The 13,325-nt window shown below is 38.9% G+C and overlaps 1 protein-coding gene across 2 annotated transcripts in view; it reads left to right on the forward strand.

Annotated features, from left to right (window-relative positions):
* SYT1 (synaptotagmin 1) overlaps positions 1–13,325 on the forward strand; it is a 213,157-nt gene that overhangs the window by 116,283 nt on the left and 83,549 nt on the right. For both annotated transcript variants that reach the window (XM_088531211.1, XM_088531212.1), the window contains exon 3: positions 6,121–6,305. In XM_088531211.1, coding sequence (XP_088387337.1) covers positions 6,121–6,305 — 185 coding nt within the window. The remainder of the gene's footprint in view (positions 1–6,120; positions 6,306–13,325) is intronic.

The raw sequence follows: 13,325 nt of genomic DNA on the forward strand, positions 1-13,325 counted from the left end.
GGGAGGGAATAGGCTGATTAACAGAGGAGCTATTTGTATTATTATTTATTTGGATGAAACCTGGCTTCTGAGCTTGAAAGCCCTTGTGATCTCTCTGAAGAGAGGCACCTTGGCAGCTTCACTTACACTTTTTGGCTGACTCACCACCGTGTCATACCTGGAAACTCCTCTGCCTCACGCTTGCTGTGGTCTGTCTCCAGAGATGAGGAGCAGAGGAGTTGATCAGACTGAGCAATGCGGAAAGAGAGGGAGAGCCGCAGAGGCAGGAATAGTTCTGCTCTGCAGAAAGAAGACATGCTGTTGAGTCCTGGTTTTTACCAGGACACAGAACCTACCATGTGCCCTATAAGCAGAATTAATATTAACAAAGTATTAACTAAATCAGAGTGCCCTTCAAATTCCAATAGCATGTGTGGCTTCGCCTTCAGGGAAATATCTGAGTCACTTCACGCATTTTGGCCTCCAGCTTTGGAAGCAGGTAGTAGGCACATCAGGTGCAATAGGCTGTCAGGAGCAGCCCAAGCATCTTGGCCAAATCTGTAGCCATGTTTAGGGTTACGGCTAGATTCAGTGTCAGTTTTCTGGGAAGACGGGACTTTTCAGCTGCACAAAGTTTGGATAATTTCATATGATTATGGCTAACAAAATAAGCTATAGACAGGAGAGTATTTGATCGGTGAAACCCATCTGATCAGTTTTAGAGGGTGTGGGAAACCCTCACTGTCCAAAAACACATTTCTTAGCTCAGCTAAGGCTTCAGTGACTTCCATAAACTATCCTCAGAGATAACCTTATGCAACAGCACATTGAATGCTGAAATGAGAAAGAGGAGAAATGTCAGCACGAGAGCATTCATCAAGATATTTAGTAGTAGTTCCTTCTAGTGACAGGTCAAAGGTACAGCCATTAATTTGAGTCACATAAAAAAATCTGAGATAAACATTAAAAAAAGGAAATAATATTTTTCAAATGTGCTGTTAAAGCTAGGTATCATATATAATCGTGTTTGGCAAGGAGATGTAGCTGTATAAACCTGAAGACCAGCATTAAAATTATCAGTATTTGTGTGTATTGGCAGTTTTTATCTTCTTGTTTTACAAGCTGTTCTACCATGTATCAGCATTTCCTTTTCTTTGCATCGATCACTCCTGTATACCTTCTTCTGTGAATAGTGGTATCTATTACTTGGGCCCTTGCTCTCTCAGTACATTTTCTTTTTTTTTTTTTTTTTAAGTAACTTCTAATGAAAGTCAAACCAGTTCTCAGAACATGGCCCCTGGGAAGTTTTTATAAAGAAAATGTAAATGGGGCTATATATTACCTTTTCTCCCTGATTAGAAGCTTTAAGTGCAAAAAAAGCTAAGATAAAACTACAGTTTAATAAATGAGAACTGCCACTGCTCTCAATGTTCGGGCTACCACTGGTTTAGATTAATGTGATGCTCTTCACATACAACAGTTTGGCAATTGCAGCTTCCTGTTTATTATCACGTCCCTTCTGAAACACGGAGTATTAATATTTATCAATTCTGATGTGGCAGTGGCCTTTGTAGAGTAATATGGAATCTGCCATCATCAGATAGTCCTTTTCTGTCAGCCCTGGTTTAAGTAGGGCTGTTCTTGCCTATATAAGAGTCATCAGAGGATGGACAGTGTTCTCAGTACAGCAGTCTTCACTTTGTAATTCATCTCCTCTATTCCTTCTTGACCTTCCCTCTCTTCAGATCATTTTTTAAGACAGAAAAGTTTCGCAGAGAAAGGAGGGAATATTATTAGCATTAAGGGCTTTATTCTGTCATAGAGACCACAGCACTTTGATGGTGTTACACATTTTCTGTCTTCCTTTTTACTGTCTTTTCCTTTGGAGTCAAATGTCCTCTGAGGCATTTGATAATTTTAGATAGTCTAGCTAAAATGTCAGTATTAAACCCAAGACCCTTACCTCTCCAAGCGTTTTGTAAAGCTAAGTAAGGATATCTTTATATAAAGAGCATAATTTTTAGCTCTTAAATTGAATAACTCATTAATAAGTGTTTTCCTTTGAACCCAGTGTAGTCAGTGGAATAAGATTTAATGACAGGTTGAGACACAACCTATATTTAGGGCAATAGAAGAAATCCATAGTGTGAAGCAGTTGATCTCAAGTGCGAAAGCACACTGCAGATGTTATGGGGGTGATACTGGAGAGGTCTGCCCTGGTGGGCTGTGGGTCTTCTGCAGTCAGAACATGGATGCTCTGGGGGCATGTATTCCCATTCAGTGCCTCCAGGCACTCCCATACTGCTGAAAAGCACAAGTCCAAGAATGGTAAATGGGGATGGTCTGGAGATTTGCCTCCTAAGTGCACTCATAGCCTAAATGAAAATGCTAATGGCAGTGTACTGTAAAAGGTCTGCGTAATTGAAGGGCCAGGAATGCACCAAATGCCCCGCAACATGCACACAACCCACACTGACATTAACGGTGGGGAAGGACAGAGAACGGAAGGAGAGCTCAGGATTTCTCTACCTACATCCATGTTCAGCATGAGTGAAGGGTGCAGGATTGGTGCCTGAAATGCCTGAATATCAACAGTCTTAGTTTCAGTTCCCTGCTATTGCTCTGCCAAGCATTTTATTTTCTCTGTGGTCTCCTTTTGCAGATAGTAGGCTCTATTCCTGCATTTCTGAACACAGTCCTAGGTTGCATCCTGTTTTGACTGGATCAAGAAGACTAATTCAAGCCCTTACTTACCAAGTATGCTACCGTGGCAGATCCCCTCCCATAGATTTTCTTTAGCAGCCTTTAAGAATCACTGAATCATGTAGTGATTCACGACAGCTTTTTCTAAATAAGTATTATTTATTTGCCCACAGGAACTGTGCAGAGAATATAGCATTGGTGCGCTGGAAAGCTTATACATATATTAATTATGCTTAAACCTTAGCTTTTCCTTGATAGCATAGGGGAGTATTGCTGGTTTCAAGGCACCCCCTTGTGCTGGCACTGGGTAAGACAAGTTGTACAAGAAGATCCCAACTTCATTCCTTGGTTAAGGTCTGTGTTTTTTATGTCACCCGTTGTCCTACATCTACAGCACAGGTCTGTCGTTCAGTACTCATGTCCTAAGACCCTTGAGGTTTCATGCTGAACTACAGAACCTGATCAAGCTGATTTAAGACAGATTGAATTAGTGTTCAAACTGCAGGGAGCACCAGGGAAATTAAGTTATTTGAAAATTATGCATATGGATAGAAAACTCTTAATTGTTTAATAAACTGCAAAAATGCATTATAAACATTATGCATCTCTGAAATGATCCATTCTGCAATAACAGGAAGGTTCACACGCTATCCATAAGCTATTAGTAGATACAAGTCCCAATTGCTATCCCAAAATATTAAAGGCTGTAGGTATGAGTTTTCAAAATTGGTAACTTAGTCATTTCGTTCTGGGTGTGCACCACACTTTGCAGAAAAATATTTTTTAGGAACTCAGCTTTTGCTGAAAATGAATCTCCCCTGGCAGTTTCATGAATTGGGAAGCCCAAAAAAATGAAAAGCCTACAAGACTTTCCTCATTCTGGAAAATCTTGTCTGTAATGTGTAAAATGATTAACATTTGGAATTACTTAAATAATATTTTTGAAAGGAAGCAAACACCACTGCAAAGTCGGTGCTATCTCTAGGTTTCACTTGTCCTAAATCTAACATGTACATCAAGCACCCCCAATATTTGCTTGAACGTTCTCTGTCAGTGGCAATATTCTGATGAGCCATCTGCTTGACAGAGATAGTGCACTATTATTAGGAAAAACATCTCTTTTTTGCTGTGCTTTTTCAGAAATGAGTGTTGAAGCTTTTTGGAAATGTCCAGATTTTGGGTAACCCTTCAAAAATTCTTTCTTATTTCTGCTTTCTTTAACAAAAAATAATAAAATTAAAAAGAGGGCATTTTCTTTGAATTCTCAGATATTAATTTCATGATCATTTAATTGTATCACAAGACCTAGTAGGGGAAATTAAATTACAAATAGATGAGAGCAGATAACACATCACAGAAGAGCTGCTGAAGATACCCACAAGTGTTTGAACTGCGCCACGGGCTCCCTGCATTGTGCGCTGGAGATGCAACGCAGTGATGCCAGAACCCACTTACAGGCACTGACTCCACAAGCTTTTTCAACTATGGCAGTTGTATATGGGTCATATACAGCCCAACTTAATTTTCTGTGGACTTACGGATGTTGACTGTGTGCATTTTCTTTCCTACCGTGGTGCCACCATGCCCACATGGTCCCTTCCCATGTTCCAGCTCCCTCTTCCCTGGAACTCCTGGATTTTAGAGCCCTGCTGACAAGGCAGCAAAGCAAAGAGCAGGTGCATTTAGGGTCATCATTCATTTCATATGGACAAAATTCCTCTAAATTAGCTCAAATAGGAAGCATAGCATTATTTAAGTACAATTTAAAAGGCTTTGTCTAGCACAGGAAAAAGTGAAGTATGGGATTTGGAAAGAATGCACAACAGTGAAAGGCACTGGTTCTTTGATGTAAAAGTAATATTTTGTAGCAGGGCCAGTTGTCCCATGAAATGTTACAACACCAGATTTGAGGATAATGTTAAATCATTAATGCATGAAATATAGGAAAGTAAGTTGTGATAAGTGCAGATCCAAACGCAACTTTAACTGCAGAATTGTTGTTGATGACTTCATAAAATACATCCCTTAAACAGCTGTTAATCTGTTCACTGTTTATCTTTTAGCATTCATTTGTTTAGTAATCAGTTCTCATTTGTTCTACATATGGTGCTGCTCCTCTCATAGAGCAGCTGCATTAAATGAACATTTGGAGGCACAGTAAGTGTTACAGAAATTATTGATTATTTTTGTATCTACCACCAAGGACATCTGAATAAAAGGTAGAAATATGGCTGTTAAACTTAGGATAAGGAAATTAAAAATATTTTATCCTGTTCCTGAAATGGTATTTTCTCGTGCAGCTTCCTGTGACTATACTTTACACTCTGCTTAGCTCCTTTAAGCAATTAATTTTCTCTATTTATACTGTCCGTTCTCTTCTGTGATTCACTGACGTCAACATGTCAAATTTGATTCACTCTTCGGTTTTGCTCTGTATCGTATTAGAGACCTTTGGGTAATGCATTGAGAGACTATCTTGCAGACCCTATAGACTGAGTACATTTTGAGATTTTAGAGAATGACAATTTATAACATTTTAAGTTTTGTCAGGTATTTTGGTTAAATGTGAGAAGCAGTGGTCATTAAAGCTGATTTGTATGAGGATAATTCTCAGCTGAAGTACTTGCATTTAAATGTCATCTTACTTCCTTATTTTCCAAAATCCTGATGTTTAGCAAGAGCACTTATCATAGTCAGTGTATGGTATTATTTATTTATACTTCAGCTATGTCCAGAACCCTGAAATGAATAAATAAACTGAACATAAGCCTTCATTTGTAGGAACATAGGTGGAAGTCTAGTTATTTACTAAAACTGTGCTAATGTTAGGGCATGATGACTAATAGCATAAATGCCCTTGGGCTGGACAGTCCTCTGTCCTTCCTCAGTGTTTACTGGTGACCTTGACCTGCATGTGCAGTAAGGACTGTGCAAGTCTGCCAAGTGCAGCAGTGGGCACAGGAGAAGGGCTGTTTGTTAAAACCGACTGCTGGGATCGTGTGCCAAAGGGAGATTCCCAGAGAATCCCACCCGATCCATCCGCAATGCCAGGTGGGTTGTGCAGACAATTCAAATAAGAAGCAAGTGAATTCTCAAATGTGCTGAGCGTTTTACAGATTTGGGCAGTGTAAATATTTGGGGTATATTGTTTTAACCTGGTTGATTAATCCAAATAGCTGCGAGTTAGCTTGATATTTGCCACCAGGCATGTAAATAGATCCCACGTGATGTGTTAAATTGGGGTTGTGTGTGCAAATGCTCATCCAGGAGAAACATACATGTGATTACAGGGCATCCTAGAAAGCATCTTAGGTATTTTTGCATGGCATTTTCATTGAAAAAGCCTTAACTGTAAGAAAAGCATGCTTGTTTCTTAAATTAACCTAACTAACACTTTGCTGCTTTCTGTTTGTGTGTGTGTTTCTTTTTCTCTTCCAGTGCCACCTTGGGCCTTAATAGCCATAGCCATAGTTGCAGTCCTATTAATCCTTACCTGCTGCTTTTGTCTCTGTAAGAAATGCTTGTTCAAAAAGAAGAACAAGAAGAAGGGAAAGGAGAAGGGAGGGAAGAATGCTATTAACATGAAAGATGTTAAAGATTTAGGGAAGACCATGAAAGACCAGGTAAAGTCTCCCTCCTTTTTTTTTTTTTTTTTTTTTTAACTCTTAGGTTGCATTTGAAGGATTCTGCCTGATATGTCTACCAATGTGTCTGCTTGTTGCCTCTTTAGGGGCTCTGTGAAGAGGGGACAGATTGGCAGCACATTCTCAGTGGTGTCACTAAAGATGGCTTTGGATGTGGCACCACTGATGAAGCCATCAGCCAATTTCCCTTCCCTGTTAAAAATAGTGAATACATAATGATTTCTATGGAAAGTGCAAGAGTATCTTGGTTGTCCCCATAATGCATCTGTAAGCTATTCTCACTGTCTTTTTGTTTCAGGACCAAGTATGGTGTTTATATATGTTTATATTTCTAGCAGTACTTCTGAGCTTACGTGATAAACAAGTAGTTCTGCACTGTAAATCTCTTTTCTCCACCAGGGCAAAAATTTAGCTGAGAAAGAAACAAAGAGAATAGTATAGTAGAGAAAAATGGCAATCAAAGGAACAGGGGAAAATAATCAAAAAGAAAGAATTAAGTAGAATTCAACCAAGTGATGATGGGAAAATTATATTTATAGGAGAGAGAAGGAGGCTGAAGATAACAGAATGTACTTTTAGCAGCAAGTCAACTGAATAACCTGTAGGAAAAGATTAACATGGTGTCCTTTGAGCAGCATCTTTTTCATAGTGGCAGAAAAACCTGTCTATCAGATATGCTTCATGTCAGAAGAGCAGAAGGTTGCAGGACTTGTTTCTAAGGACTACAGAATTAATTAACATGTTATTGGAAGAAAATAAAGCTTCTTCCAACTGTCCTCTTATCTCATGATTAGGGTGCTACAAATTCATGTGGCAAACTGTTGAGATTAAGTAGAAGAATGAATGGGAAATAAATGTGAAGCTGACTATATTTACTGCATGGCCAGATTTCCTAATCCAAAAAGACAGAGCCATATTTTAAATAGAAATAATGGGGGAACTTGAACTACTGCTTTGAAAAAGCCTTTCAGTGGGAGACAGTAAATTTGTATGCTCAATTTTGTGTTTCTAAAATCCATGGTAAGGCTGAACCAGAGCAGTGCAACATTGCTTATCTAACTGAAGAGAGAAGATGAAACATGGTAAGAAATAAGCACTTCCTCCCACAGGTTGGGATCTAGAGTGTGCAGAAAGCCAGGCTGGAGACAGGTTGATTAGCAGCACCAACCAAAGTTGGGAATGCAAGGACTAGGAAGAGCTGGTGAGGAACAGCATCCGAGAGAAAAAGCCTAGAGCACAGTAACGGAGAGGCCCCCAGAGCAGTCTAGAGGTGGTGGGATACCACTGTACTGCAGTGGAGCAGCCTCTGTTGTTGCCGCTCAGACAGTCCACATCAGCCAAGGACAGGCTCTGAATAGAGCGTGAAAGCAGAGAGTAGAGTTCTGATCCCTGAAGGAAAATAATGGATAAGCTTTAAAGGTACAGAGCTACTTCCACTTTCAAGTAATGGCCAAGGAACAGCTTTTGTTGTGGTTCACTGGAAAAAGAAAATCGTTGTAGATCCAGATGTTTTGTTCCTAGTAGTGTTGCTTAATCACAGAAGCCACTCTGGAGATGTTGATGTACTAGACATCAGTTAACTTAACATTTAATTTTACATTGATCTTTTATAGTGACCACAGTATAGTGTCATCCGCTGAGTCCTGAGGGAAAGAGTGAGGTTTCACTTTGATTCTCAGACTGTATGTATACTCTGCCTGCTTACAGCTAATGAAGTTCACACCAGTGGCCCGTCCTAGGCACGCATCATGTTTCTGCAGCTAGTAGGCAATGCAAAGCAGATTTCTCTGCAGCCATCCCATACTGCTGTATCACGACTAAGCATCCTGGCAGAGAAAGCAAATGGCTGGAGAACCTGGCATCTGTGGACAAGTGGAGCACATTAGATGATAGATAGATAGTACTCTGGTGCTCTGCTTCAGCCCTGGCTCCGCCATCAGGGAGGACGTTTCATGAACAACTCCCATGTGCTGGAGCACAAGCTGCAGGACTCCAAGTGTAGGCCCAAGACAAATTCACAACTGAATTGAATCTGTCCCGTGCATTAAATCACTATCAATCAGAGACAGACCTGTAAGTCTAGAATGTGAATTCCAGAGTTAGGATCAGTGAGTTCGAGCTTAGAAAACACTTGAGTAGAAATATCAAGTCTTTGCTTGAAAAAAAAAGTGTACTATGATGAATGTGAAGTAAATCTATTTTCTTTAAGCACCTTGATTTAGCATTCATGGCTTCCATGTATTTGATTTATAGACCTTGTTCTAGTTTATTAATATTAAGTAATTATGGGATATTTTCCCTCAGCCATACATGGAAAATCAGATCAACTGCGAGGGTACCTTGGGTTCTGTTAGCCACATTCCTGCCATTGGAGCAAAAATAATTTGGAAGAACTGTAATTATATTTGTGGAAAAAATTCCTTGTGATGTTTGTTTGTTCTACAAATGATACTAATGATAACAAGTGCAATACTTTGTTGTGGGACAGGAAATGTACAATTTGTTGACTGATATCTATGTAGAGTTTGTTCCATATCATGTAAGATCATTGTTGTATTTACAATATACAATTAAGTGTTTTTAATTATATTTGTTGGAACCTGGATAAATGACCGAGGATTCTAGGAACAAAAGTATTATAAATGTAAAATCATGTTACAAAATAAATAGTTTAATATTTTTCTCTTGAAGAGGAAAATCGATTTAAAAAACAGAATAATTAATCTCTTCTCTGTACTTTGAACTATTGTACAGATTATGTAGTTATTTGAAGATTCCATTTGAAATAATCTGTGTAGTTATTTTCAAGTATTTTTGTCCAAATATTTAGAATATAATCAATATATTTTAGTTCTGCAGAGTTAAATCTAAAGATGGTAAAGATGATACATTTAAATTTTACCATTTAAAATATAAATGTAAAATTTTTACATCAAAATAGTTGATGTAATTGTCGTATTTTTAGTAAGTGAATGGTTACATCACAAACTCTCCAACCAAGCTTCCTCTCCTGAAACTGTCTGGATTTTCAAATACAGGCTGTTTGAATTAGCCTCTTAAATTCATATCTAGCAGCTAGTCTGATAGCGTATTATCTTAAGCCTTGGCATTCAGCAGCCCCTTTACTGATTTAATTCCTAATTTGAGAAATCTTGCTTGACTTTTATTCTTTTTTCAGCATGACTGATATTGATACTTTAATCTTGATTTATGCAATGCTAAATATAAAATATTTCAGTAATGAGAAGTGAATCACTTTAGTGCTGTCCCACAAACTAGTAGAGGGAAGAACGCTATTTAAAGAAGCCAATTTTAATATAAAAAAATAAGTTTAGTTGAAAATTAAGGTGGAAATCTCATGCCCTTTTAAAGGGCACAGTACAGTACAAAAGATCTGAAATGTTGTCCAAAAAAAAAAACCCAAAAACTTATTCCAGTCCCTGTTAGGACTGAACCTGCAAGTGCTAATCACCTGCTGCCTTTAGCTGAGAGCACGTAATAGCAGCTGAGAGGCACTTGGCATCTTGCAAGATCTCAGCTCCCTGAGCACCACACTGAACTAGAAAGGGAGCAGCATTGCGTAAATCTGAAATTTGCAGTCTTGAAACCCTTCTGCACTGCAGGCAATTGGTACTTGTTCAAGTAGAGCGCACGGCTGTGCAAAGGCCAGTGGGAGGAGGAGATGCTCATTACAGGAGGCAAATCATTATAAGAATGGACTGGTATAAAAGGTCATTTCTCCGTGGTTTTTACTAACGTTTGTGTGTGGATGTTTTAATTTTTATTTCTTCCTTCTATGTCCTCCTTGTCTATGTTGTGTCTCATGACTGTTCTGGATTATCACTTGCGGTAGGTTTTTCTTGCTATTTGGACGCACCTACTCTAAGGTGTTCTGACAGCTCTGGCTCCTCAGCTGAGATTTATACGTAGCTTTGACACACACATCAAGAGGCTGAACTAAATTGATTGCGTATTTTCTTTGAGGGGGGCGAGGGGTGCAAGAAGAGGCAGTAGAAAAAAATCGTCTTTTTTCTCTATAGTTAAAACTTATTCCATCAAACTGTACTAGAAAGCTCAAGTTTAAAATCAGTAAGCACATAAAAATAACTTGTGAGTTTTATTTCCATTTTTGTATAAATGCCACCATATTAAATGTAGGCTAAAGCAATATGTATTTTTAATGTCTTTTTCTTAGTGTCACTAAAATGACTGATACCTCATGAAAATTGCTGAGGGCTCTCTCGTCATCACATACAGTGTGCACAAGTTACATTCTTAATCAAAGTATGCTCCTTACCAAACTGTTTTAAACAGTCCTACTCCAGAATTGTGTTGGAGTACCTGTGTGAAGACAAGCAAGAGCACTTCTAGAACACCTTCCCATCACGGTTTTCATCTTTAGAGTTTTCCAGTACCTGCCATGCCTTTAATGTCTCCCACATTTTTTTTTCTTCAGAAAAAAAAGGACAGCAAGTGCTCAGCTCTAGACATATTGTAATAGCTGCTGATTTATTGGGTCTGAGTTTAATGCATTAGTACAGCAAAATTCTTGCTTAAGCTCAGCCTGTAGGCTATGGAAAGGAAGAGACTTAATCATTTAAGTCATGTACAGTGGAACTGAAAAATTACTAAAATTTAGCCTTTTTGCTTGGAGAATAATTGCTGCGGTGGTCTGAACCTTTTATTAGGTCACAACACATTTGTGGAGAAGGAGATTTAATATCTCAGTCACTTCTCATTGCATCAGGTTGAAACAAAGTCACAAGTGCAAGATTTTGGTTTTACAGAGAATGAGTCTGTCTGTTAGGTGAAACGGGAGATTTGGGGTCAGCATATGGAGTATCCCCTGGAGTGTACCGAGTATATTCTTAGCTCTGCTGCTGTCCTGTTGTGGCCTTCCATCAGTCATCCGACTTCTCTGCGTGTTTTCCTTCTATATAGGCTTTCTTTGTACATTGGGATAATAATGCCAACCTCATCAGAATGGTCTGATTAATGTTCATGTTCATCTGTGAACTATTTGGGCATTACAAAGTTATATGCTATAGGGAGATGCAATTGCATCCAAACAATCTTCAACATATAACAGTGTCCTTAGACTAATTCATCTTATGATTTTAGCTCTTGAGCTAAAACAAAATACTAAAAGAAAAAAAACTTTCTGTTGTTACATACCCTCAGAAATATTCCAAAATGATATGTGCTGACCTGTAAAGCATAAGCATGATCCTAGCCAATATCAAGTCAGTAAAATGCACAGACTTTCATAGAGGCTGGATTTCTCTTGAAGGATCAAATGGTTTTATTGCCAGTCATAATCGGATAGGATCTATCTGGAGGAGAGGAATTTCCTTGCTGGCATTGGTCCTTTCTTCTGCACCTTTTCTTTGCTTGCTTGTTTATTTTCACAAGTGAATCCCCAGGGAGTAGTGTGTTTATTCCACCTATCTCAACATGCCATTTGCCATTTGTTGACATCCTCTAGTCTGTGCTGAAGTTTATGCATGTTGGCCATGGCTTATAATGTAGAGTGCATATGTGCTGCAAAGCCATTACAGAGTAGTCAATTAGTCAAAAATAATGCAAACAGGTCATTTTTTTGGGGGGAAAAAATGCTTAATCAGTCATCCTGCATTTTCTCCTGTCACAGACACCGTGTGAGATGCAGAAGACCTCATGAAAAATGTGAAATTACTTCATTTATTACTTACATTTATTGTAACTTATTTTATTGCAAGGGTGATTTGAAGATACAGGCCTTGCTCCTTTCCTTGCGTATCTTGCTTTCTGTACTACAGGTCTAGCCACTGGAAACGTCCATAGTTAAAGATTTTTCCTTCTTGTCTTCTCTTGCTTAATAGACCAAATTTTGAACTCCTTTTTCAAGACCAGAGTGTGCAGATAGGAGTGATGTTTAGGAATTACATTAGCAATACACAATTATTGCTTAAATAGAGTGGACTGAATCATTGTCTCAAGGCATCCACTAATTATATGGGAAGCTAAACTTACCCTAAGTGCCTGAAGTTAGTAGATATGAATACCTACAACAAGAACAGCAGGTCCTATCAATGAGCTATAGACTTCCAACCCCATGGGGAATATTTAAACATTTATTTCTTAAGTAAAGACATTTATTCACTGCAAACAAAATGATAGATGATAAGTATGAATAGCAAAGTTGTCTTCAAGCATGAGAAAACCAGATAATGATAAAGTCCTGTTGTGAGGATGCTCAAAGGATGATCTTACCTATTTTCAGAGCAGCTAAGCCAAAGGACAAGTCTTTGCCAGCTTTTTTCTCTGTATATAAATTGGGCACCCCATAAATCATGTCTGGCTATATTTAGGTTAATTTTTACCACTAAATAGATAGCAGCTCTAATGATATAGTATGACAAATTGTCAAATGGAAATAAATTCAGTGCTCAGAGCAGTCTTTTCATACCCAGGTGCCAAAACCTGGCTTCCACATGGCCCCTGCCATACATTTGGGGAGGATGAGGAGGGATTGCTTGGGCAGCACGGGCTGGCCAGGCAGCCTCAAGCTGCTTCCCTGCTATGCACAGCCCAGTGCTCAGCACAGCCAGCCACAACCATCTGGGGATGGAGGCAGAGCTTGCAAGTGCACTTGCAAGATCTCTTGCTCCCCTTTGTTCATGCATGTGGGCCCAGCATCCAGAGCAGAGTCCTGGCCCGCAGGATGGGCTTCCAAATTGAGTCCTCAGGTTGAGGCTGTCTGCATCATTTTTTCAGCAAAGAAAGGCTGACTGCAAGAATAATGTCTGACTTAACAGCTCCAGCTTGAATATACTTCTCTGTATTTTATATTAAATCCCCTCCAGCATTTGCTAAATTGCACCAAGAGGAGTCAGTATTTCAGTACCCAAACCATCCCAAGAGTTCCTAAGCAGAATTCTATAACCTGTGTCCTATGTCACAGCTCTGCTAAAGGACTAGAGACTTTTGAATGATCCAGCAGACCATTTAAAACCTGGA

The sequence above is a fragment of the Tinamus guttatus genome, unplaced genomic scaffold, assembly GCF_059628265.1.
Source record: "Tinamus guttatus ecotype Peru unplaced genomic scaffold, ASM5962826v1 Tinamus_guttatus_pri_ptg000399l, whole genome shotgun sequence".
NCBI lineage: Eukaryota > Metazoa > Chordata > Aves > Tinamiformes > Tinamidae > Tinamus > Tinamus guttatus.